Consider the following 26,336-nt stretch of genomic DNA (forward strand, 5'->3'; position numbering starts at 1 on the left):
GTGGGGGAAACAGGAAGTGGATGTGGGAAAACCAGGAAATGGATGGGGAAAACAGGAAGTAGGTGGGGAAAACAGGAAGTAGATGTGGGAAAACCAGGAAATGGATGGGGAAAACCGGAAGTGGTTGGTGAAAACTGGCAGTAGATTTGAGAAAACCCAGAAGTTGGTGGGGAAACCGGAAGTGGGTGGGGAAAACAGGAAGTGGGTGGGGGAAACAGGAAGTGGATGTGGGAAAACCAGGAAATGGATGGGGAAAACAGGAAGTAGGTGGGGGAAAACTCAGAAGTGGGTGGGGAAACCCAGAAGTGAGTGGGGAAAACAGGAAGTGGGTGGGGGAAACAGGAAGTGGATGTGGGAAAACCAGGAAATGGATGGGGAAAACCGGAAGTGGGTGGGGAAAACAGGAAGTGGGTGGGGGAAACAGGAAGTGGATGTGGGAAAACCAGGAAATGGATGGGGAAAACCGGAAGTGGGTGGGGAAAACAGGAAGTGGGTGGGGGAAACAGGAAGTAGATGTGGGAAAACCAGGAAATGGATGGGGAAAACCGGAAGTGAGTGGGGAAACCAAAATTCGCTGCTTTTGGTGGCTAAAAAAAATTTAAAAACCGGAAGAGGAAGTTGAGGCCGCGCCGGAAGCGAGGCGGAAAACCCGGAAGGAGGCGGGAAGAAGAGCTGGAGGATGTGGGCGTGGCCAATAACGCAAAGCACGCTGGGATGCGGGTGGGGGGAGCAAACCGGAAGTGGGCGGGGCAGACCGGAAGTGATAATTTTTCCCCTCCCCCAGCCCTGCCCGAGGCCCCGCCCCCTCGGGGGGAGGAGCCCGCGGAGGCGCCGGGGGGCGCGGCCGAGGGGGGCGTCCCGGCCGTCCTGCAGGGGGCGCTGTGCGCGCTCGGGGGGCTCCTCCTGCCCGCCCTGGGGGCGGGGCTCTGCTTCCGCTTCCGGTTCCGGCGGGGGCGGGGCCGGGAACCCGCGGGGGAGGCAGAGGGGACGGAGACGGTGAGGGGGGAGGGGCTGGTTGGGGTGGGGGAGGGGCAGATTTGGGGTGGGGGAGGGGCGGTTTGGGGGTTTAAGTTTTTGGGGGTGGTGGAGGGGCAATGGAAGATGGGGGAGGGGTTTGGGGTGGGGGAGGGGCGGGTTTGCGGGGGGTCCAAGCCTTTTAGGGGTGGGGGAGGGGCGATAGAAGGTGGGGAAGGGTTTGGGGTGGGGGAGGGGCTTTTTGGGGTGGGGGAGGGGCTGTTTGGGGGGGTTAGGTTTTGGGGGGTGGGGGAGGGGCGATGGAAGGTGGGGGAGGGGCAGATTTTGGGTGGGGGAGGGACGGTTTTGGGCGGGTTCAGGCATTTCGAGGGTGGGGGAGGGGCGCTGGAAGGTGGGGGAGGGGTTTGGGATGGGGGAGGGGCGGTTTTGGGGTGGGGGAGGGGCGGTTTTGAGGGTCTCAGGCATTTCGAGGGTGGGGGAAGGGCAATGGAAGGTGGGGGAGGGGTTTGGGGTGGGGGAGGGGCTCCTTGTGACCCCCCCCTCCCCCCCGCCCCTCCCCCACCCCCAGCCCAGCTCCGGAAGCTTCCGGGGCCCCCCCGGCCTTGGCTCCGCCCCCAAGGGTGAGTGAGGGGGGAGGGGCAGGCAGAGGGGGAGGGGAGGAGGGGCCGGTGCCCCTCCCCCACCCCTCACCTGCCGCCCCTCCCCCACCTCCCCCCGCAGGGGCGGAGCCTCACCTGTACGAGGAGGTGGAGCCGTGGGGGGAGGAGCAGGTGAGGGGGGAGGGGCTTGGGGGTGGGGGAGGGGCTGGGGAGGGGATTTGGGGGTGGGGAGGGGCAGGGGAGGAGTCCAAGGGGTGGGGGAGGGGATTTGAGGGGTGGGGGAGGGGCTGGGGAGGGGATTTGGGGGTGGGGGAGGGGCAGGGGAGGAGTCCGAGGGGTGGGGGAGGGGATTTGAGGGGTGGGGGAGGGGCTGGGGAGGGGATTTGGGGGTGGGGGAGGGGCAGGGGAGGAGTCCGAGGGGTGGGGGAGGGGATTTGAGGGGTGGGGGAGGGGCTGGGGTGGGGATTTGGGGTGGGGGAGGGGCTGGGGAGGGGATTTGGGAATGGGGGAGGGGATTTGGGGAGGGGATTTGAGGGTGGGGGAGGGGATTTGGGGTGGGGGAGAGGCTGGGGTGGGGATTTGGGGTGGGGGAGAGGCTGGGGAGGGGATTTGGGTGTGGGGGAGGGGATTCGAGGGGTGGGGGAGGGGTAGATGAGATTTGGGGTTGGGGGGGAGGGGCGCGAGGTGGGGGAGGGGTCCAAGGGGTGGGGGAGGGGCAGAGAGCGGCCCTGGCCCCTCCCCCACCCCTCAGACCCCTCCCCCACCCCCCCCAGGCGCCCCCGGAGCCGCTGGTGACGCCCCAGGGGGAGCTGGTCTGAGCCACGCCCACCAATAAACCACGCCCCCTTCCCAGTTCAAACCAGTCCCTCCCAGTTCCCTCCCAGTTTGTCTCGGTCCATCCCAGTTCCCTCCCAGTTTGTCTCGGTCCATCCCAGTTCCCTCCCAGTTTGATGCCAGTACGGTTCCAGTCCCCTCCCAGTCCATCCCAGTTGGGACCAGCGGCCTCTCGGAACCCTCCCAGTCCATCCCAGTCCAAACCAGTAACTCCAAGCTCCCTCCCAGTCCATTCCAGTCCCTCCCAGTTCCCTCCCAGTGCCTCCCAGTTTAATTCCTCTTCCCTCCCAGTGCTCCCAGTTCACTCCCAGTGCTCCCAGTTCACTCCCAGTGCTCCCAGTTTATCTCAGTTCCCCCCAGTCCCTCCCAGTCTCTCCAAATCCCCTCCCAGTTCCCTCCCAGTACAAACCAGTAACCCCTAACCCCCTCCCAGTTCCCTCCCAGTCCCCCCCAGTCCATCCCAGTTTATCCCAGTCCATCCCAGTGCTCCCAGTTCAAACCAGTGCCCCGAATGCACGGGCAGGGCGACAGGGGGCGCTAAGCGGCCACTTCCGGGACTACAACTCCCATCGTGCCCCGCGCCTCTTAGAGCCGCGTTATGTGCTGGACTACAACTCCCATCATGCCCCGCGGCCGCTTTCCCACGCTCCTTAAAAGGACCCCAGCCCTTCCCAGTTTATCCCAGTCCCCTCCCAGTTTATCCCAGTCCCTCCCAGTTTATCCCAGTCCCCTCCCAGTCCATGTGTATCGGTTTTATTTTATTTTATTTTATTTTATTTTATTTTATTTTATTTTATCTTATTTTATTTTATTTTCCCTGGCGCTCCCGCCATTAATGCTGCCCTGGCCCCGCCCCTCCCGTGGGCGGAGCCTCTGAGGCGCCGGGGGGCGGGGCCTCCCCGCGGCCGCCTCTGATTGGTCGCCGCTCCGCTGGTGGGCGGAGCTTCCCCGCGCGCCCAGCAACGCGCGCGGAGGCCCCGCCCCTTCCACCCCATTGGCTGCGGACGCGGAAGTGGGCGGGGCTTGGGAGGCGCTGCCTGTGGAGGGGGCGTGGCCAGAGGAGCCAAAATTGGGGATTTTTTTCAGCCGGGAGCCCCAAAATTGGGGAATTTTCCCCCAAAATCCCCCCGGGACCCCCCGAAATTTGGGAATTCCCCCAGGACCCCCCAAAATACCCCCAGGGACCCCAAAATTCGGGAATTTTCTGCCAGAACCCCCAAAATTCGGGAATTTTCTGCCAGAACCCCCCAAAATTTGGGATTTTTTCCCCAGGATCCCCTAAAATTTGAGAATTCCCACCCGAGACCCCCCAAAAGTTGGGAATTCCTCCCAAAATCCCCCCAGGGACCCCAAAATTTGCGTGTTTTCCCCCAGGACCCCTCAAAATTTGGGAATTTCCTGACCAGGACCCCCCAAAATTTGGGAATTTTTCCCCAGGACCCCCCAAAATACCCCCAGGGATTCCAAAATTTGGGAATTTTCTGCAGGAACCCTCCCAAAATTTGGGAATTTTTCCCCAGGACCCCCCAAAATTTGGAAATTTCCTTCCTGAACACAACAAATTTGGGAATTTTTCCCCCAAAATCCCCCCAGGGACCCCAAAATTTGGGTGTTTTCCCCCAGGACCCCTCAAAATTTGGGAATTTTCTTCCTGGGCACCCAAAATTTGGGAATTTCCCAACCAGGACCCCCAAAAATTTGGGAATTTTTCCCCAGGACCCCCCAAAATACCCCCAGGGACCCCAAAATTCGGGAATTTTCTGCCAGAAACCCCCAAAATTTGGGAATTTTTCCCCAGGACCCCCCAAAATTTGGAAATTTCCTTCCTGAACACAACAAATTTGGGAATTTTTCCCCCAAAATCCCCCCAGGGACCCCAAAATTTGGGAATTTCCCACCCAGGAACCCCCAAAATTTGGAATTTTTCCCCCCAAAATCACCCCAGGACCCCCCAAAATTTGGGAATTTTTCCCCAGGAGCCCCCAAATTTTGGAAATTTTTCCACAGGACCCCCAAAATCCCCCCAGGGACCCCAAAATTTGGGAATTTCCCACCCAGGAACCCCGAAAATTTGGAATTTTTTCCCCCAAAATCCCCCCAGGACCCCCCAAAATTTGGGATTTTTTCCCCAGGACCCCCCAAAATCCCCCCAGGACCCCAAAATTTGGGTTTTTTCCCCCAGGACCCCCCAAAATTTGGAAATTTTTCCCCCAAAATCCCCCCAGGACCCCCCAAAATTTGGGAATTTTTCCACAGGACCCCCAAATTTCCCCCAGGGACCCCAAAATTTGGGAATTTTTCCCCAGGACCCCCCAAAATTTGGGAATTTTTCCACAGGACCCCCCGAAATCTCCCCAGGGACCCCAAAATTTGGGAATTTTTCCCCAGGACCCCCCAAATTTTGGAAATTTTTCCACAGGACCCCCAAAATCCCCCCAGGGACCCCAAAATTTGTTTTTTTTCCCCCAGGACCCCCCAAATTTTGGAAATTTTTCCACAGGACCCCCCCAAAATCCCCCCAGGGACCCCAAAATTTGGGAATTTCCCACCCAGGAACCCCCAAAATTTGTTTTTTTTCCCCCAGGACCCCCCAAATTTTAGAAATTTTTCCACAGGACCCCCAAAATCCCCCCAGGGACCCCCAAAATTTGGAATTTTTTCCCCCAAAATCCCCCCAGGACCCCAAAATTTGGGATTTTTTCCCCAGGACCCCCCAAAATCCCCTCGGGGCTCCCCAAATTTGGGCCTCACCGTGGGGGGGGTCCCGGGGGGATTTTGGGGGGTCCTGGGGGGGTCTCGAGGCTTTTCCCCGCAGGATGTCGATGACCTGGGGAGAGGGGTGGGCTCAGACACCCCAAAAATCCCAAATTTTCACCCCAAAATCCCCCCAAAATTTAGCCCAAAATGCCCCCAAAATTTCACCCGAAATGCCCCCAAAATTTAGGCCAAAATCCCAAAAAAATCGTCAAAATTCAACTCTCTAAAATCCTCCAAATTTCCCCCTGAATCCCCCCAAAAATTCACCCCAAATCCCCCCAAAATTTAGCCCAAAATACATAAAAATTCTCAAAATTTCATCCAAACTCCCCAAAATGCACAAAATTTCACCCAAAATCCCTCCAAAATTTCACCCAAAATACCCCCAAAATTTCACCCCAAATCCCCCCAAAATTTCACCCCAAATCCAAAAAAACCTCAAAATTAAATCCGAAGTCCCCAAAATCCTCAAAATTTCTCCCAAATTTTCCAGGCTGGACTCACCTGAGCGCTCGCTGCGGTTTGGGACCCCAAAAATCCCCCAAAAAATCCCCAAAAATCCCATTTCAACCCCAAAAATCGCCACAAAATCCCCAAAAATCCCCAAAAAATCCCAAAATCCCCAAAATTTCGGGCTGGACTCACCTGAGCTCTCACAGCGGGGTCGATGCGCTCAAAAATCCCCGAAAAATTCAATTTATTCCCTAAAATTGCCCAAAAAATCCCAAAAAAATGCCCAAAAAATCCCATTTCAAGCCTAAAAAAATCCCAAAAATTCCCAAAAATTCCCAAATTCCCAGATTTGTCCCACCTGGGCGCTGGCGGCCACGGCGGCGGCGGTGTCATTGTGCAGGTTACTGACCCCAAAAAACTCCCCAAAAATCCCAAAAAAATCCCCAAAAAAATACCCCAAAAATCCCGAAAAATTCCCCAAAAATCCCCAAAAAATCCCAAAATCCCCAAAATTTCGCGCTGGACTCACCTGAGCTCTCACAGCGGGGTCGATGCGCTCAAAAATCCCAAAAAAATTCAATTTATTCCTCAAAAATCTCCAATAAATCCCAAAAAAATCCCAAAATCCCCAAAATTTCGGGCTGGACTCGCCTGAGCTCTCACAGCGGGTTCGATGCGCTCAAAAATCCCCGAAAAATTCAATTTATTCCCTAAAAATGCCCAAAAAATCCCCAAAAAATGGCCAAAAAATCCCATTTCAACCCCAAAAAAATCCCAAAAATTCCCAAAAAATCCCAAATTCCCAGATTTTTCCCACCTGGGCGCTGGCGGCCACGGCGGCGGCGGTGTCGTTGTGCAGGTTGCTGACCCCAAAAAACTCCCCAAAAATCCCAAAAAAATTCCCCAAAAATTCCCAAAAATCCCCAAAAATCCCAAAATTCCCAAAATTTCGGGCTAGACTCACCTGAGCTCTCCCAGTGGGGCCACCGTGCCCATTTGGGATCCCAAAAATCCCCAAAAAATTCAATTTATTCCCCAAAAATGCCAAAAAAATGCCCAAAAAATGCCCAAAAAATCCCATTTCAAGCCTAAAAAAATCCCAAAAAATCCCCAAAAATCCCAAAATCCCCAAAATTTCGGGCTGGACTCACCTGAGCTCTCACAGCAGGGTCGATGCACTCAAAAATCCCCAAAAAATTCAATTTATTCCCCAAAAATGCCAAAAAAATCCCGAAAAAATGCCCAAAAAATCCCATTTCAACCCCAAAAAATTCTCGAAAAATCCCCAAAAAATCCCAAAATCCCCAAAATTTCGGGCTGGACTCGCCTGAGCTCTCACAGCGGGTTCGATGCGCTCAAAAATCCCCAAAAAATTCAATTTATTCCCCAAAAATGCCCAAAAAATCCCCAAAAAATCCCCCAAAAATCCCATTTCAAGCCCAAAAAAATCCCAAAAAATCCCCAAAAAATCCCAAAATCCCCAAAATTTCGGGCTGGACTCGCCTGAGCTCTCACAGCGGGTTCGATGCGCTCAAAAATCCCCGAAAAATTCAATTTATTCCTCAAAAATCTCCAATAAATCCCAAAAAAATCCCAAAATCCCCAAAATTTCGGGCTGGACTCACCTGAGCTCTCACAGCGGGTTCGATGCGCTCAAAAATCCCCAAAAAATTCAATTTATTCCCTAAAAATCCCCCCAAAATTTCCAAAAATTCCCCAAAAAAATCCCCAAAAAATCCCAAAAAAATCCCCCAAAAAAAAAAAAAAATTCAATTTATTCCCTAAAAATCTCCAATAAATCCGAAAAAAATCCCAAAATCCCCGAAATTTCGGGCTGGACTCACCTGAGCTCTCACAGCAGGGTCGATGCACTCAAAAATCCCCAAAAAATTCAATTTATTCCCCAAAAATGCCAAAAAAATCCCCAAAAAATCCCCAAAAAATGCCCAAAATATCCCATTTCAACCCCAAAAAAATCCCAAAAATTCCCAAAAAATCCCAAATTCCCAGATTTGTCCCACCTGGGCGCTGGCGGCCACGGCGGCGGCGGTGTCGTTGTGCAGGTTGCTGACCCCAAAAAACTCCCCAAAAATCCCCAAAAAATTCCCCAAAAATCCCCCAAAATTCCCAAAAAATCCCAAAAAAATCCCAAAATCCCCAAAATTTCGGGCTGGACTCACCTGAGCTCTCACAGCGGGTTCGATGCACTCAAAAATCCCCAAAAAATTCAATTTATTCCCCAAAAATCTCCAATAAATCCCAAAAAAATCCCAAAATCCCCAAAATTTCGGGCTGGACTCACCTGAGCTCTCACAGCGGGTTCGATGCGCTCAAAAATCCCCAAAAAATTCAATTTATTCCCTAAAAATCCCCCCAAAATTTCCAAAAAAATCCCCCAAAAAAATCCCCAAAAAATCCCCCAAAAATCCCAAAATATCCCTCAAAAATCCACAAAAATGTCCAAAAAATCCCAAAAAATCCCCCAAAAATAAAAAAAAATTCAATTTATTCCCTAAAAATCTCCAATAAATCCCAAAAAAATCCCAAAATCCCCAAAATTTCGGGCTGGACTCACCTGAGCTCTCACAGCGGGTTCGATGCGCTCAAAAATCCCCGAAAAATTCAATTTATTCCCTAAAATTGCCCAAAAAATCCCAAAAAAATGCCCAAAAAATCCCATTTCAAGCCTAAAAAAATCCCAAAAAAATCCCAAAAATTCCCAAAAATTCCCAAATTCCCAGATTTGTCCCACCTGGGCGCTGGCGGCCACGGCGGCGGCGGTGTCGTTGTGCAGGTTGCTGACCCCAAAAAACTCCCCCAAACTTCCAAAAAAATCCCCAAAAATCCCCAAAAAATCCCAAAATTTCCAAAATTTCGGGCTAGACTCACCTGAGCTCTCCCAGTGGGGCCACCGTGCCCATTTGGGATCCCAAAAATCCCCAAAAAATTCAATTTATTCCCCAAAAATGCCCCAAAAATCCCCAAAAAATCCCCAAAAAATCCCCAAAAAATCCCATTTCAACCCCAAAAAAATCCCAAAAAACCCCAAAAATTCCCAAATTCCCAGATTTGTCCCACCTGGGCGCTGGCGGCCACGGCAGCGGCGGTGTCGTTGTGCAGGTTGCTGACCCCAAAAAACTCCCCAAAAATCCCCAAAAAATTCCCCAAAAATCCCCCAAAATTCCCAAAAAATCCCAAAAATATCCCAAAATCCCCAAAATTTCGGGCTGGACTCACCTGAGCTCTCACAGCGGGTTCGATGCGCTCAAAAATCCCCGAAAAATTCAATTTATTCCCCAAAAATGCCCAAAAAATCCCCAAAAAATCCCCAAAAAATGGCCAAAAAATCCCATTTCAACCCCAAAAAAATCCCAAAAAAATCCCAAAAATTCCCAAATTCCCAGATTTTTCCCACCTGGGCGCTGGCGGCCACGGCAGCGGCGGTGTCGTTGTGCAGGTTGCTGACCCCAAAAAACTCCCCAAAAATCCCCAAAAAATTCCCCAAAAATCCCCAAAAATTCCCGAAAAATCCCAAATAAATCCCAAAATCCCCAAAATTTCCGGCTGGACTCACCTGAGCTCTCACAGCGGGTTCGATGCGCTCAAAAATCCCCGAAAAATTCAATTTATTCCCTAAAATTGCCCAAAAAATCCCAAAAAAATGCCCAAAAAATCCCATTTCAAGCCTAAAAAAATCCCAAAAAATCCCCAAAAATCCCAAAATCCCCAAAATTTCGGGCTGGACTCACCTGAGCTCTCACAGCGGGGTCGATGCGCTCAAAAATCCCCGAAAAATTCAATTTATTCCCCAAAAAATCCCCAAAAAATCCCATTTCAACCCCAGAAACCTCCCAAAAAATCCCCAAAAATCCCAAAATCCCCAAAATTTCGGGCTGGACTCACCTGAGCTCTCACAGCGGGGTCGATGCGCTCAAAAATCCCCGAAAAATTCAATTTATTCCCCAAAAAATCCCCAAAAAATGCCATTTCAACCCCAAAAAAATCCCAAAAAATCCCAAAAAATCCCCAAAAATTCCCAAATTCCCAGATTTGTCCCACCTGGGCGCTGGCGGCCACGGCGGCGGCGGTGTCGTTGTGCAGGTTGCGCAGGCCGCAGTCGGCGCCGCAGCGCAGCAGCAGCCGCAGCAGCCGCAGCAGCCCCCGGCCGGCGGCCGCGTGCAGCGCCGTGCAGCCGGCGTAGGACTGCGCGTTCACGCTGGCGCCGTGCTGGGAAACCCCAAAATTCGGGATGAGGGAACCTCGAAATCCCATCCAAAACGAAAACCCCAAAATTCCATCCAATTCACCCCAAAAATCCCAAAAAAACCCCATAAAAATCCTGTGAAATATCCCCAAAAAAACCCAAAAAAATCATACTGATAACCCAAAAAATCCCCCCAAAATCCCCCCAAAATCCCCCCAAAAATCCCCCCAAAAATCCTCCCAAAAATTCCCCAAATCCCCCAAAAATTCCCCAAATTCCCATAAAATCCCCAAAAATTCCCATAAAAGCCCCAAAATTCCCATAAAACCCCCAAAATCCCGAAAAAATCCCAAAATCCCCGTAGGACTGGGGTTCACGCTGGCGCCGTGCTGGGAAACCCCAAAATTCGGGGTCAGGGGAGCCCCGAAATCCCGTAGGAAACGAAAACCCCAAAATTCCATCCAATTCCCCCAAAAATCCCAAAAAACCCCATAAAAATCCCGTGAAATATCCCCAAAAAAACCCAAAAAAATCATACAGATAACCCCAAAAATCCCCCCAAAATCCCCCCAAAAATGCCCAAAATTCCCACAAAATCCTCAAAACCCCCCAAAAATTCCCCAAAATCCCATTGAATTCCCCAAAAATCCCCAAAAATTCCCATAAAATTCCCCCAAAAAAACCCCATAAACATCCCATGAAATATTCCCAAAAAACCCAAAAAATCATCCTGATAAACCCAAAAATCACCCCAAAAATCCCCCCAAACATTCGCACAAAATCTCCAAAAATTCTCACAAAATTCCCAATAATCCCAAAAAAATCCCCCAAATCCCCCCAAAATCCCCCAAATTCCCAAAAATTCCCAAAAATACCCAAACATTCCTCCAAAACCCTCCAAAACCCCCCCAAAATCCCCCAAAATTTCAAAAAAAATTCCCAACATTTCCAAAAATTCCCAAAAATCCCCCAAATCACCCAAAACTTCCCAAAGCCCCCTAAAATCCCCCCAAATCCCCCAAATTTTCCAAAAATTCCCCAAAATTTCCAAAATTTCCCAAAAATCCCCCAAATCCCCCAAAAATTCCCAAAACCCCCTAAAATCCCCCCAAATTCCACCAAAATTCTCCCAAAATTCTCCCAAAAATTCCCCAAAATCCTCCCAACCCCCCCATAAATTCCAAAAGTTTCCCAAAAAAAATCCCAAAAATAACCCAAAATTCCCCAAAATCCCTCTAATCCCCTCCAAAATCCCCCCAAAAAATCCTCTCCAAATCCCCCAAAAAATTCCCAAAATCCCCCTCAAAATCCCCCCAAAATCCCCGAAAATTCCCAAAATCCCCCCAAAATTCCCAAAAATCCCCCAAAATTCCCAAATATTCCCAAAAATTCGCCAAATCCCCCCAAAATTCCCAAAAATCCCCCAAAATTCCCAAAAATTCGCCAAATCCCCCCAAAAATCCCCTCAAAATCCCCCCAAAATTCCCAAAAATTCCCGAAATCCCCCCAAAATTCCCGAAAATTCCCGAAAATTCCCAAAATCCCCCCAAAATTCCCAAAAATTCCCACCTGCAGCAGCAGCTCGGCCATTTCCAGGCTGCCGCTCTCCACGGCGTGCAGCAGCGGCGAGCGCCCGCTCTTGATGTCCTGCGAGGGCCAAAACCCCCCAAAATCGGGCTCAGGGACCCCCAAAATCCCCCTCGGGACCCCTCCCAAAATTTTCGGCATCCCCGAAAACCCCCGGGAGCCGAAAATTCCCAAAATTCCCCGAAATTCCACCAAAATCCCGCTAAAATTCCCTCAAAATCTGCCGCAAAAATGTTACAAAATGTCCCAAAATCGCCCCAAAATCGGGGTCAGGGACCCCCAAAATCCCGCTCGGGACCCCTCCCAAAATTTTCGGCATCCCCAAAAACCCCCGGGAGCCCAAAATTCCCAAAATCCAAAAAAATCACCCAAAAATCCCCAAAATTCCCCCAAATCTCCTAAAATCCTTGAAAATTCAAAAACAATCTCCCAAATTTCCCCAAAATCTCCCCAAATCTCCCAAAATTGGGCTCAGGGACCCCCAAAATCCCGCTCGGGACCCCTCCCAAAATTTTTGGCATCCCCAAAAACCCCCGGGAGCCGAAAATTCCCAAAATTCCCCAAAATTCCTCCAAAAATTCCCAAAATCCTCCCAAAAATTGCAAAAAATCCCCAAAAATCCAAATATTTTCCCAAATTCCCCCAAAAATTCCCCAAAAATTCCCCCAAATCTCCCAAAATTTTTGAAGATTCCCCAAAATTCCCAAGTTTTCTCAACATCCCCCCAAAAGTTCCAAAATCTCCCAAATTCCCCCAGAAAGTCCCAAAAAAATCCCCCAAAATCCCAAAATTTCCAGAATTTTTCAGAAAATAAAAAAAAAACCTGAAAAATCTCCCAAAATTCTTGAAAATTCCAAAAAATCTCCCAAATTTCCCCAAAATTCTCCAAAAACCCACATATTTTTCCAAATTTCCCCCCAAAATTCCCAAAAAATCACCAAAAATCCCTAAAAAAATCCCAAAAATCTCCCAAAATTCTTGAAAATCCCCCAAAATCCCCCAGATTCCCCAAAATTCTCCAAAAATTCCCAAAAAAATCCCCAGAAATCCAAGTCTTTTCCCAAATTCCCCCCCAAAATGCCCAAAAATTCCTGAAAATTCCCCAAAAATCCCCAAAATCCCCAGAAAATTTCCAAAAAAATCCCAAAAACCCCCCAAAACCCCCCCAAAATTCAAATTATTTCCCCAAAAATCCCCTTTAAACGCCCCCAAACCGCCCCAAGATGCCCCAAATTTTTCCCGGATTTCCCCGGAATTCCCGAATTTCCGGGAACTTTCGGGATTTTTCGGGAATTCCGACCCCGGCGTCGACGTCGGCGCCGTGCTCCAGCAGCAGCAGGACGCTCTCGCGGGACCCCGAGGCCACGGCCACGTGCAGGGGGGTCAGGCCTGGGGGGGGCCGAGGGGCAGCTCAGACCCCCCCGAAATTCCCAAAATTCCTCCCGGACCCCCCCCAAAAATTCCCAAAAAATCCCATTTTTCCCCCCAATTTTTTCCTCATTTTCCCCCCATTTTCCCCACTTTTTCCCAAATTTCCCCCAAATTTTCCCAACTTCCCCCAAATTTTCCCCAATTTCCCCCATTTTTTCCATGATTTTCCCAAATTTCCCCATTTTCACCCCATTTCCCCCCAAATTTCCCCATTTTTGGGCCAATTTCCCCGAAATTTCCCCATTTTCCCCCCAAATTTCCCCATTTTGGGCCAATTTCCCCAAATTTCCCCATTTTCCCCAAAATTTCCCCATTTTGGGGCCAATTTCCCCCCAAATTTCCCCATTTTTGGGCCAATTTTCTCCAAATTTCCCCAATTTCCCCCAAATTTCCCCATTTTTGGGCCAATTTCCCCTAAATTTCCCCATTTCCCCCCATTTTTTCCCCAATTTTGGGCCAATTTCCCCCCAAATTTCCCCATTTTTGGGCCAATTTCCCCCCAAATTTCCCCATTTTTGGGCCAATTTTCTCAAAATTTCCCCAATTTCCCCCCAAATTTCCCCATTTTTGGGCCAATTTCCCCCCAAATTTCCCCATTTCCCCCCAAAATTCCCCATTTTTGGGCCAATTCCCCCCAAATTTCCCCATTTCCCCCCATTTTTTCCCCATTTTTGGGCCAATTCCCCCAGATTTCCCCGTTTCCCCCCGATTTTCCCAAAACCCCCCGAATTTCCCCCAATTTCCCCTGTTCCTCACCCTCGTAGTCGCGCGCCTGCAGGTCCGGGGGGGCGGGGCCGCGCAGGAGCTCGCGCAGGACGCGGGGGCGGGGCCCTCCCCCCGAAGCCACGCCCCCCGACCCCGAAACCACGCCCCCTGATCCCCAAGCCCCGCCCCCCGAGCCCGAAGCCACGCCCCCCGAGCCCGAAACCACGCCCCCTGATCCACAAGCCCCGCCCCCTGATCCCGAAACCCCGCCCCCCGCGACCGTGGCCCCGCCCACCTCGAAAGAAACCCCGCCCCCTGTTGACGAAGCCCCGCCCCCTGAGGCTGAAACCCCGCCCACCGCTACCCTAGCCCCGCCCAATGAAGCCGAAGCCCCGCCCACCGCTGCCCTAGCCCCGCCCACCGCTGCCGTAGCCCCGCCCCCTGTGTTCGAAACCCCGCCCCCCTGCCCCGAGGCCCCGCCCTCCTCTACCGAAGCCCCGCCCCCTGTGGCTGAAGCCCCGCCCCCTGCGCCTGAAACCCCGCCCCCTGTGCGCGAAGCCCCACCCCCCGAAGCGGAAGCTCCGCCCCCTGAAGCCGAAGCCCCGCCCCTTGAGACTAAAGCCCCGCCCACCGAGACCGAAGCTCCGCCCCCTGAGCGCGAAGCTCCGCCCACCGCTGATGAAGCCCCGCCCCCTGGGCCTGAAGCCCCGCCCCGCTGCTCCAAGGCCCCGCCCACCGCTGCTAAAGCCCCGCCCCCCGAGGCCGAAGCCCCGCCCCCTTGTCCCGAGGCCCCGCCCCCTTGTCCCGAGGCCCCGCCCCCTGAGACCGAAGCTCCGCCCCCTGTGCCAGAGGCCCCGCCCCCTTGTCCCGAGGCCCCGCCCCCTGAGGCCGAAACCCCGCCCACCGCTGATGAAGCCCCGCCCCCCGAGGCCGAAGCCCCGCCCCCCTGGTGCCAGGCCCCGCCCCCCGATGCCGAAGCCCCGCCCACCGCTGATGAAGCCCCGCCCCCCGATGCCGAAGCCCCGCCCCCCTGGTGCCAGGCCCCGCCCCCCGGGGCCAGGTGAGCGCAGGCCAGGTGAGCGCAGGTGCGGCCCAGGCGGTCGGGCGCCATGGCGGAGGCGCCGTGCGCCAGCAGGAGGCGCACCAGGAGCGGCTGGGCCGTGATCACTGCCAGGTGCAGCGGGGTCTGCGGGGAACACGCGTGTTACATGTGTGATGTGTGACGTGTGTGACAGGGCTGTGATCACCGCCAGGTGCAGCAGGGTCTGCGGGGCACACGCGTGTGACATGTGTGTTACATGTGTGATGTGTGTGGGACAGGGCCGTGATCACCGCCAGGTGCAGCGGGGTCTGCGGGGAACACGCGTGTTACATGTGTGTTACATGTGTGTGACGTGTGACATGTGATGTGTGTGGGACAGGGCCGTGATCACCGCCAGGTGCAGCGGGGTCTGCGGGGACACGCGTGTTACATGTGTGGGACATGTGTGCGACGTGTGTGACACGTGTGTGATGTGTGAGATATGTGGGACGTGTGTGTGACATGTGACGTGTGTGGGACAGGGCCGTGATCACCGCCAGGTGCAGCGGGGTCTGCGGGGAACACGCATGTTACACATGTGGGACATGTGTGTGACGTGTGACATGTGATGTGTGTGGGACAGGGCCGTGATCACCGCCAGGTGCAGCGGGGTCTGCGGGGACACGCGTGTTACATGTGTGGGACATGTGTGCGACGTGTGTGACACGTGTGTGATGTGTGAGACATGTGGGACGTGTGTGTGACATGTGACGTGTGTGGGACAAGGCTGTGATCACCGCCAGGTGCAACGGGGTCTGCGGGGGACACGCGTGGGACACGTGTGTGACATGTGTGATGTGTGACATGTGTGTGACATGTCCCCAAAATGCCCCAAAATGTCCCCAAATGTCCCAAAATGTCCCCAAACGTCCCCAAAATGCCCCCAAAATTCACCAAAAATGTCCCAAAATGTCCCCAAATGTCCCAAAATGTTCCCAAAATTCACCAAAAAGGTCCCCAAAATGTCACCAAATGTACCCAAAATGTCCCCAAATATACCCAAATGTCCCAAAATGTCCCAAAATGTCCCAAAATGTCCCAAAAATGTCCCCAAATCTCCCAAAATGTCCCAAAATGTACCAAAATGTTCCAAAATGTCCCCAAATGTCCCTAAAATGTCCCCAAAATTCACTCAAAATGTCCCAAAATGTCCCCAAATGTCCCCAAAATGTCCGAAAAATGTCCCAAAATTTCCCCAAAATTCACCCAAAATGTCCTCAAATATCATAAAATGTCCCCAAAATGTCCCCAAAATTCACCCAAAATGTCCTCAAATATCGTAAAATGTCCCAAAATGTCCCCAAAATGTCCCCAAAATGTCCCCAAATGTCCCAAAATGTCCCCAAATCTCCCAAAATGTCCCAAAAATGTCCCAAAATGTCCCATAATATCCCCAAATCTCCCAAAATGTCCCTAAATCTCCCAAAATGTCCCCAAAATATCCCCAAAATGTCCCAAAATGTCCCCAAAATTCACCCAAAATATCCCAAAATTCACCAAAAATATCCCAAAATTCACCCAAAATGTCCCCAAGATGTCCCCAAAATTCACCCAAAATCTCCCAAAATGTCCCCAAATGTCCCAAAATTCACCCAAAATCTCCCCAAGATGTCCCAAAATGTCCCCAAGATGTCCCCAAAATTCACCCAAAATGTCCCAAAATGTCCCCAAATGTCCCAAAATCTCCCCAAATGTCCCCAAAATGTCCCAAAATTCACCCAAAATGTCCCAAATCTCCCCAAATCTCCCCAAAATGTCCCAAAATTCACCCACAATGTCCCAAAAATGTCCCAAAATTCACCCAAAATGTCCCCAAATCTCCCCAAAATTCACCCAAAATGTCCCAAAATCTCCCCAAAATGTCCCAAAATGTCCCAAAATTCACCCAAAATATCCCAAATGTCCCAAAATCTCCCCAAATTCACCCAAACCGTCCCCGCGCTCCCTCACCTGTCTCAGGTTGTTGTAGACGTCGAGGTCGCGCCCCCCCCGCACGAACAGCGCCACCAAGCGGCGAGCGGCCGACACAGCGCCCTGAGCCACCGCGATGTGCAGCGGGCTGCGCATTTTGGGGAGATTTGGGCGGATTTTGGGGCTTTTGGGGACACTGGGGACATCGGGGGGGTTGGGGACATTGGGGACAGTGGGGACATTGAGCAAAAATGGGGAACAATGGGAAAAAATGGGGGAAAATTGGGAAAAATGGGATTGGGGACAGTGGGGGATTTGGGGACATTGGGAAAAAATGGGGAACAATGAGGGAAAATTGGGAAAAAATGGGAAAAATGGGATTGGGGACATTGGGGACATTGGGGACACTGAGGGGATTTGGGACATTTTGAGGACATTTGGGGACATTGAGCAAAAATGGGGAACAATGGGAAAAAATGGGGGAAAATGGGAAAAAATGGGATTGGGGACATTGGGGACATTGGGGACGTTGAGCAAAAATGGGGAAGAATGGGAAAAAATGGGGGGAAATGGGGAAAATGGGATTGGGGACAGTGGGGGATTTGGGGACATTGGGAAAAAATGGGGAACAATGAGGGAAAATTGGGAAAAATTGGGGGGAAATGGGATTGGGGACATTGGGGACATTGAGGGGATTTGGGGACATTGGAAGAATTGGGGATATTGGGAAAAAATGGGGGGAAAATGGAAAAAATAGGATTGTGGACATTGGGGACATTGGGAAAAAATGGGAGAAAAATGGGAAAAATGGGATTGGGGACATTGGGGGGATTTGGGACATTTTGGGACATTTTGGGGACATTTGGGGTTGGGGACATTGAGCAAAAATAGGGAACAATGGGAAAAAATGGGGGGAAATTGGGAAAAATGGGATTGGGGACATCGGGGGATTTGGGACATTTTGGGGACATTTGGGGACATTTGGGGTTGGGGACATTGGGGACAGTGGGGAAAAATGGGGAACAGTGGGGGGAAATGGGGGAAATTGGGGAAAATGGGATTGGGGACATTGGGGGATTTGGGGACATTGGGAAAAAATGGGGAACAATGGGGGAAAATTGGGAAAAAATGGGAAAAATGGGATTGGGGACATTGGGGACATTGGGGACGTTGAGCAAAAATGGGGAAGAATGGGAAAAAATGGGGGAAAATTGGGAAAAAATGGGATTGGGGACATTGGGGACATTGGGAAAAAATGGGAGAAAAATGGGAAAAATGGGATTGGGGACACTGGGGGGATTTGGGGATTTGGGACATTTTGGGGACATTTGGGGACATTTGGGGTTGGGGACATTGAGCAAAAATAGGGAAGAATGGGAAAAAATGGGGGGAAATTGGGAAAAATGGGATTGGGGACATTGGGGGGGTTGGGAAAAAATGGGGAACAATGGGGGAAAATTGGGAAAAATTGGGAAAAATGGGATTGGGGACATTGGGGACATTTGGGGACATTTTGGGGATATTTGGGGACATTTGCGGGGATTTGGGACATTTGGGGACATTGAGCAAGAATGGGGAAAATCGGGGAAAAATGGGTAAAAAATGACAAAAATGGGATTTGGGGACATTTTGGGTGAATTTTGGGGACGTTTGGGGACATTTCGGGGACATTTTGGGGACATTTTGGGACATTTGGGGACATTTTGGGGACTTTTGGGGACATTTTGGGACATTTTGGCTGAATTTTGGGGACATTTTGGGGGGATTTGGAGACCTTTTGGGACTTTTGGGGACATTTGGGGACATTTGGGGACTTTGGGGAGGTCCCGAATGTCCCAAAAAGTCCCGAAATGGCCCCAAAGCTCTTCCCGCCCCTCCCCCCGCGCTGTTCCCGTAAGGGGGCGTGGCCTCGCCGGTGACGTCATCGGCGGCGCGGGGATTCCCCGCGGGGTGGGGGAGGGGACGGCTGGGGACATTTGGGACATTTTGGGTGAATTTTGGGACATTTTGGGACATTTTGGGGACATTTTGGGACATTTTGGGACATTTGGGGACATTTTAGGATATTTGGGGACATTTTGGGGACATTTTGGGACATTTTGGGGATATTTGGGGACATTTTGGGACATTTTAGGATATTTGGGGACATTTTGGGACATTTTGGGGATATTTGGGGACATTTTGGGACATTTTGGGACATTTTGGGGATATTTGGGGACATTTGGGGACATTTGGGACTCCCCGGAGTGGGAAATTTGGGGGGTCCCGAGGGGATTTTTGGGGTTTTCCCAGGTGAATTTTGGGTTTTTTGGGGTGGATTTTGGGGTTTCCCGGAGGATTTTTGGGGATTTTTGGGGGGTTCCCAGGTGAATTTTGGGACTTTGGGGTGCCCCAGGTGAATTTTGGGGGTTTTGGGGTGAATTTTGGGGTTTTTGGGGTGAATTTGGGGTGAATTTTGGGATTTCCCAGGTGAATTTTGGGGTTTTCCCGGGTAGATTTTGGGGTTTTCCCGGGTGATTTTTGGGGATTTTTTTGGGGATTTCCTGGGTGAATTTTGGGGATTTTGGGGATTTTTTGGGGGTTTCCCGGAGGATTTTGGGGATTTTTTGGGTGTCCCAGGTGAATTTTGGGGGTTTTGGGTGTCCCAGGTGAATTTTGGGGTTTCCCGGGTGAATTTTGGGGTTTTCCTGGTTGATTTTTGGGGTTTCCCGGATGGATTTTGGGGATTATTTTGGGGGTGTCCCAGGTGAATTTTGGGGTGTTCCAAGTGAATTTTGGGATTTTGGGGTGTCCCAGGTAAATTTTGGGGTTTTTGGGATGAATTCTGGCGTTTCCCAGATGGATTTTGGGGTGTCCCAGGTGATTTTTGGGGTTTCTGGGGGTTTCTCAGGTGAATTTTGGGGTGAATTTCGGGGTTTTGGGGCTGGATTTTGGGGTTTCCCAGGTGGATGTTGACAGTTTTGGGGTGAATTTTGGGGATTTTTGGGTGGATTTGGGGGTTTTGGGGTTTCTCAGGTGAATTTCGGGGGTTTTGGGGATTTTTTGGGGGGTTTTTGGGGTGATTTTGGGGTTTGGGGGTGAATTTTTGGGGTTTTTGGGTGATTTCAATGTTTTGGGGGGTGAATTTGGGATTTTTGGGGTGAATTTTGGGGGTTTTGGGGTAATTTTTGGGGTTTTTGGGGTGAATTTGGGGTTTTGGGGTGAATTTTGGGGGTTTTGGGTGAATTTGGGGGGTTTGGGGGTGATTTTTGGGGTTATTGGGGTGAATTTGGGGGGTTTTGGGTGAATTTTGGGGGTTTTGGGGTGCTTTTGGGGGGTTTGGGTGAATTTTGGGGTTTTTGGGTGAATTTTGGGGGTTTTGGGGTGAATTTTGGGGGTTTTTTGGGTGATTTTTGGGGTTTTTTGGGTCAATTTTGGGGTTTTTGGGTGAATTTTGGGGGTTTTGGGGTGAATTTTGGGGGTTTTTTGGGTGATTTTGGGGATTTTGGGGTGATTTTGGGGTTTTTGGGTGAATTCTGGGGTTTTTTTGGGTGATTTTGGGGGTTTTTGGGGTGAATTCTGGGGTTTTTTGGGGTGAATTTGGGGGTTTTTGGGTGATTTTGGGGATTTTGGGGTGAATTCTGGGGTTTTTTTGGGTGAATTTGGGGGTTTTTGGGTGAATTTTGGGGTCCCTCACTCACGTGTCCCCGTCCTCGTCCTGCCGGGTGGCGGCGGCGATGGCGGCGGCCAAGAGGGGCTCAGGGGGGACCCCCAAATTTGGGGATCCCAAAATCGGGGCCGGGGGAAGCCCCAAAATTCCCCCTCCCCCCAAAAACGGCAGCGGCGGCTCCGCCCTCCAACCTGGAAGGGAAAAATTGGGGGGAAATTGGGAAAAATTGGGAAAATCGGGGGGAAAAGTGGGAAAATTTATGAGCGAAATTGGGAAAAAATTGGGGGAAAATTGGGGAAATTTGGGGGAAAATTGGGGGGAAAATTGGGGGGAAAATTGGGGAAATTGGGGGGGAAATTGGGGGAAAATTGGGGAAATTTGGGGGGAAATTGGGGAAATTTTGGGGGAAATTGGGAAAATTTGGGGAAAAAAATAGGGGAAATTGGGAAAAATTGGGAAAAATTGGGCAAAAATTGGGGGAAATTTGGGGGGAAATTGGGAAAATTTGGGAGAAATTTGGGAGAAATTTGGGGGGATATTGGGAAAATTTGGGGGGAAAATTGGGAAAATTTTGGCAAAATATGGGGGAAATTTGGGGGGAAATTTGGGATGAATTGAGGAAAACTTGGGAAAATCAGAGAAAAATTGGTTAAAAATTGGGGAAGAATAGTGAGGAAAAAGTTGGAAAAATTGGGGGAAAATTAGGGGAAAATCGGGGAAATTGGGGAAAAATTTGGGGAAAAATTGACAAAAGAGGGAGAAAATCAGGAGAAAATTGGGGGGAATTGAGAAAAATTGGGGAAGAAAAGTGGGGGAAATGTGGGAAAAAATGGGGAGAAATTGCAGAAAAATTGGGGTGGAAATCAGAAAACAACAGGAAAAAATTGGGGAAAAATTAGGGGGAATTTGGGGAAAAATGAGGAAAAAAACAGGGAAAACTGCAGAAAAAATGGAGGGGAATGGGGGAGAAATTGGGGGAAAATTGGGGGAAATTGGGAAAAAAATGGGAAAAATGGGGAATATTGGGGAAAAATGGGGGAATAATCGGGGGAAAGTTTGCGATAAAATTGGGGGAAAATTGGGAAGAAATGTGGGAAAAATCGGGGAAAAATGGGGGGGAAATTAGGAAAAAATTGGGGGAAATTGGGAATAGTGAGGGAAAAAACTGGGGGGAAATTGGGAGGAAAATTCGGGAAAAATTCGGGAAAAATGAGGGGGAAATTGGGAAATAAAGCGGGAAAAAAGGGGAATATAGGGGAAAAAATGGGGGAATAATGGGGGAAAGTTTGGGATAAAATTGGGGGGAAAATTGGGAAGAAATGTGGGAAAAATCGGGGAAAAATGGGGGGGGAAATTAGGAAAAAATTGGGGGAAATTGGGAAATAAAGGGGAAAAAATGGGGAATATAGGGGAAAAAATGGGGGAATAATGGGGGAAAGTTTGGGATAAAATTGGGGGAAAATTGGGAAGAAATGTGGGAAAAATCGGGGAAAAATGGGGGGGAAATTAGGAAAAAATTGGGGGAAATTGGGAATAGTGAGGGAAAAAATTGTGAGGAAAATTCGGGAAAAATTGGGGGGAAATTGGGAAATAAAGCAGGAAAATGGGGAATATTGGGGGGGAAATGGGGGAATAATGGGGGAAATTTTGGATAAAATTGGGGAAAAATGAAAAGAAATTTGGGGAAAATCGGGGAAAAGTGGAGGGGAAATTAGGAAAAAATTGGGGGAAATTTGGAATAGCGAGGGAAAAAAATTGGGGGGAAATTGGGAGGAAAATTCGGGAAAAATTCGGGAAAAATTGGGGGGAAATTGGGAAATAAAGTGGGAAAAATGGGGAATATTGGGGGGGAAATGGGGGAATAATGGGGGAAAGTTTGGGATAAAATTGGGGGAAAATTGGGAAGAAATGTGGGGAAAATCGGGGAAAAGTGGAGGGGAAATTAGGAAAAAATTGGGGGAAATTTGGAATAACGAGGGAAAAAAATTGGGGGGAAATTGGGAAGAAATGTGGGAAAAATCAGGGAAAAGTGGGGGGAAATTAGGAAAAAATTGGGGGAAATTGGGAATAACGAGGGAAAAAACTGGGGGGAAAATTCGGGAAAAATTGGGAATTAAAGCGGGAAAAATGGGGAATATTGGGGGGAAAATGGGGGAATAATCGGGGGAGAGTTTGGGATAAAATTGGGGGAAAATTGGGAAGAAATGTGGGAAAATTTTGGGAAAAGTGGGGGGGAAATGAGGAAAAAAATGGGGGAAATTGGGAAATAAAGAGGGAAAAACGGGAATATAGGAGAAAAAATGGGGGAATAATGGGGGAAATTTTGGGATAAAATTGGGGAAAAATGAAAAGAAATTTGGGGAAAATTGGGGAAAAGTGAGGGGGAAATTAGGAAAAAATTGGGGGAAATTGGGAATAGTGAGGGAAAAAATTGGGAGGAAAATTCGGGAAAAATTGGGGGGAAATTGGGAAATAAAGCAGGAAAATGGGGAATATTGGGGGAAAAATGGGGGAATAATGGGGGAAAGTTTGGGATAAAATTGGGGGAAAATTGGGAAGAAATTTGGGAAAAATCGGGGAAAAGTGGAGGGGAAATTAGGAAAAAATTGGGGGAAATTTGGAATAGGGAGGGAAAAAATTGGGAGGAAAATTAGGAAAAAATTGGGGGAAATTGGGGGACAATTGGGAAGAAATTTGGGAAAAAATCTGGGAAAAGTGGAGGGGAAATTAGGAAAAAATTGGGGGAAATTGGGAATAACGAGGGAAAAAATTGGGGGAAAATTGGGAAATAAAGGGGAAAAAATGGGGAATATTGGGGGGAAATTTTGGGGGGGGGGGTCACCCCAAAACCCAGGTTGGGGGGGGAGGGGAGGGGGGAGGGGGGGGGGGTTGGGTCTCACCTGCGCCGACGCCGAATTTGGGGCTTTTGGCGGCCCGAATTTGGGGGGGTCCCGGGGGGGTCTCCCCAAAACCGGGGGGCTCCCCTCCCCCCAGCACCGAGCGGCGCTTCCGCAGCGGCAGCGACGTTTCGGGCCGGGGGGAGGGGCGGCGTTTTTGGGGGGTTTTTGGGGGGTTCGGGGGGCGGCGCGTGCGGAGGTCCACGGGCAGCTCCTCGGCCATTTTTTTGGGGGGGTTTATGTTGTTTTTGGGGGGACTCCCCCCACCCCTCTCCCGCTCCCCCTTTTATTTTTTTTTGGGGGGGGATCTCCCGGGAGTCGCCGCCGGAGCGGAAGCGAGCGGGGGAATCCCCCCAAAAAAGGGACACGCCCACTTTCCGCCCAGGCCACGCCCACTGCGCGGTGGGCACGCCTCCGATTGGTCAAACCACTCCCGCTTACCCATAGGCCACGCCCACTGCGCGGTGGGCACGCCCCTGATTGGTCAAACCACTCCCGCTTACCCATAGGCCACGCCCACTGCGCGGAGGCCACGCCCCCCTTGAGGCGGTGGGGCGCGCCCCGCTTCGCGGTGGCCACGCCCACTTCGCGGTGGGCACGCCCCCGATTGGTCAAACCACACTTACCCATAGGCCACGCCCACTGCGCGGTGGGCACGCCCCTGATTGGTCAAACCACACTTACCCATAGGCCACGCCCACTGCGCGGTGGGCACGCCCCTGATTGGTCAAACCACTCCCGTTTACCCATAGGCCACGCCCACTGCGCGGTGGGCACGCCCCTGATTGGTCAAACCGCACTTACCCATAGGCCACGCCCACCGGTGTACGTGGCCACGCCCCTCGGGGGAAACCCCCGCGAAATCCCCGAAATTTCCGGGGGGAAACTGGCGGGAAATGCGGCTGGAATTGGCGGGAATTGAAGGGGAAGCGGAGGGGAAGGAGGAAAAAAGGTGGAAAATTCGCTGGAAAGACGCCGAAATGGCAAAAATTCGCCCCAAAAAACGCCCCAAAAATCGGCCCGAAATTTCCGGGAAATGGTTAAAAAATGAGAGGTAAAATCGGGGTAAAATTCGCGAAAAAATTCGCTGAAATTGCGCCGAGGGCGCTAAAAACAAAATCGGCGCAAGAGTTCCCAAAATTCCACAAAAATACCCCAAAAGTCGGCCCGAGGTTCTGTAAAATCGCCCTAAAATTCCCCTCAAATTAAAAAAAAAATAATCCAATAAAATTCCCCCCCTCAAAAATGAACGAGGATCAATGAGAGAATTATTGGGAATTAATGACAAAATTATTGGGAATTAATGAAAAAATTAACAGGGATTAATGAGAGAATTAGCGGTAATTAATGGCAACATGAGGGATAATTAATTACAAAATTAACGGGAATTAATGATTGAATTAACGGGGATTAATGACAAAATTAACGGGGATTAACGGCTGAATTAACGGGAATTAATGACAGAATTGGCGGGAATTAATGACAAAATTAGCGGTAATTAATGGCAAAATGAGGGATAATTAATGACGGAATTAACGGGGATTAATGGCCAAATTAGCGGAAAGTAATGACAAAATTAGCGGTAATTAATGAAAATGAAAATTCAGCAGTCATTTATGAAAAACTTGGCGGTAATTAGTGAACACCTCGGGGACACCTCGGGGACATTGGGGGTGGCTTTGGGGACATGGGGACATTTCAGGGACACCTCGGGGACATTGGGGTGGCTTTGGGGACACCTTGGGGACACCTCTTGGACACCTTGGGGACATTGGGGGTGGCTTTGGGGACATTGGGGACACCTCGGGGACATGGGGACACCTTGGGGACACCTTGGAGACATTGGGGGTGGCTTTGGGGACATTGGGGACACCTCGGGGACACCTCAGGGACATTGGGGACACCTTGGGGACATTGGTGGGTGGCCTTGGGGACATTGGTGGGTGGCCTTGGGGACACGTCAGGGACATTGGGGGTGGCTTTGGGGACATGGGGACACCTCGGGGACACCACGGGGACACCTTAGGGACATTGGGGGTGGATTTGGGGACACCTCGGGGACATTGGGGGACACCTCGGGGACATTGGGGACACCTTGGGGACATTGGGGGTGGCTTTGGGGACATGGGGACATTTCGGGGACACCTTGGGGACATTGGGGACACCTTGGGGACATTGGGGTGGCTTTGGGGACATTGGGGACACCTCGGGGACATTGGGGTGGCCTTGGGGACATTGGGGACACCTTGGGGACATTGGGGACACCTCGGGGACATTGGGGTGGCCTTGGGGACATTGGGGGTGGCTTTGGAGACACCTTGGGGACATTGGGGGTGGCCTCGGGGACACTGGGGACACCTCGGGGACACCTCAGGGACATTGGGGTGGCTTTGGGGACACCTCGGGGACATTGGGGGATGCCTTGGGGACATTGGGGACACCTCGGGGACATTGGGGGTGGCTTTGGGGACATGGGGACATTTTGGGGACACCTTGGGGACATTGGGACACCTCGGGGACACCTTGTGGACATTGGGGGTGGCCTCGGGGACACTGGGGACACCTGGGGGACACCTCAGGGACATTGGGGTGGCTTTGGGGACATTTGGGACACCTCGGGGACATTGGGGACACCTCGGGGACACTGGGGACACCTCGGGGACACCTCGGGGACATTGGGGGTGGCCTTGGGGACACCTTGGGGACCTTGGGGACACCTCGAGGACATTGGGGGGGGGGGGCGGCAATTCCGTTAAGCCACGCCCACCTCGATGACGTCATACCACCGGCCACGCCCCCTCCCTCGGGCACCGCAGTGCGCCGGGCCCGAGCGGAGCCGGGAAGAGGCGGAAAGAGCCGAAGGAGAGCGGCGGAAAGAGCCGAAGGAGAGCGGCGGAAAGAGCCGAAGGAGGGAGGCGGAAAGAGCCGAAGGAGGGCGGCGGGAAGAGCCGAAGGAGGGAGGCGGAAAGAGCCGAAGGAGAGCGGCGGAAAGAGCCGAAGGAGAGCGGCGGAAAGAGCCGAAGGAGGGCGGCGGAAAGAGCCGAAGGAGAGCGGCGGAAAGAGCCGAAGGAGAGCGGCGGGAAGAGCCGAAGGAGAGCGGCGGAAAGAGCCGAAGGAGAGCGGCGGAAAGAGCCGAAGGGAGGCGGGAAGAGCCGAAGGGAGGCGGAGGAAAGAGCCGAAGGAGAGCGGCGGAAAGAGCCGAAGGAGAGCGGGAAGAGCCGAAGGAGGGCGGCGGAAAGAGCCGAAGGAGAGC

General features: G+C 51.4%; 2 protein-coding genes across 2 annotated transcripts; one reads left to right on the forward strand and one right to left on the reverse strand.

The window, feature by feature from the left end:
• The first annotated feature begins 714 nt into the window (after positions 1-714).
• Positions 715-2,436, forward strand: LOC146764563 (uncharacterized). The gene is made up of 4 exons (XM_085564553.1): positions 715-996; positions 1,544-1,595; positions 1,696-1,745; positions 2,348-2,436. Exons 1-4 carry the CDS (start codon positions 715-717, stop codon positions 2,390-2,392), a joined length of 429 nt encoding a protein of 142 aa, XP_085420679.1. The 3' UTR covers positions 2,393-2,436.
• A 719-nt stretch (positions 2,437-3,155) lies between these two features.
• On the reverse strand, positions 3,156-25,882 carry LOC146764564 (uncharacterized). The gene is made up of 10 exons (XM_085564544.1): positions 25,749-25,882; positions 23,087-25,717; positions 20,218-20,377; positions 16,577-16,685; positions 13,597-14,731; positions 12,710-12,798; positions 11,392-11,469; positions 9,678-9,845; positions 5,160-5,235; positions 3,156-3,445 (listed from the first exon to the last, which is right to left on the reverse strand). Exons 2-10 carry the CDS (start codon positions 23,304-23,306, stop codon positions 3,207-3,209), a joined length of 2,274 nt encoding a protein of 757 aa, XP_085420670.1. The 5' UTR covers positions 23,307-25,717; positions 25,749-25,882; the 3' UTR covers positions 3,156-3,206.
• Positions 25,883-26,336: the final 454 nt, after the last annotated feature.

This window comes from Lonchura striata, chromosome 33, assembly GCF_050655825.1.
Source record: "Lonchura striata isolate lonStrDom1 chromosome 33, ASM5065582v1, whole genome shotgun sequence".
In the NCBI taxonomy this organism is placed as follows: domain Eukaryota; kingdom Metazoa; phylum Chordata; class Aves; order Passeriformes; family Estrildidae; genus Lonchura; species Lonchura striata.

Excerpts from the sequence above, each read along its gene's own strand:
- LOC146764564 (XM_085564544.1), bottom strand. The coding sequence starts at position 23,306 with ATGGCCGAGGAGCTGCCCGTGGACCTCCGCACGCGCCGCCCCCCGAAC. Across the intron at positions 11,470-12,709 it reads GCGCCGACGTCGACGCCGGG|GACATCAAGAGCGGGCGCTC; the intron begins GTCGGAATTCCC and ends TGGCCCTCGCAG. Across the intron at positions 3,446-5,159 it reads CCCCCGGGACCCCCCCCACG|GCAGCGCCTCCCAAGCCCCG; the intron begins GTGAGGCCCAAA and ends CCCCCTCCACAG.
- LOC146764563 (XM_085564553.1), top strand. The coding sequence starts at position 715 with ATGCGGGTGGGGGGAGCAAACCGGAAGTGGGCGGGGCAGACCGGAAGT. Across the intron at positions 1,596-1,695 it reads CCTTGGCTCCGCCCCCAAGG|GGGCGGAGCCTCACCTGTAC; the intron begins GTGAGTGAGGGG and ends CTCCCCCCGCAG. Across the intron at positions 1,746-2,347 it reads AGCCGTGGGGGGAGGAGCAG|GCGCCCCCGGAGCCGCTGGT; the intron begins GTGAGGGGGGAG and ends CACCCCCCCCAG.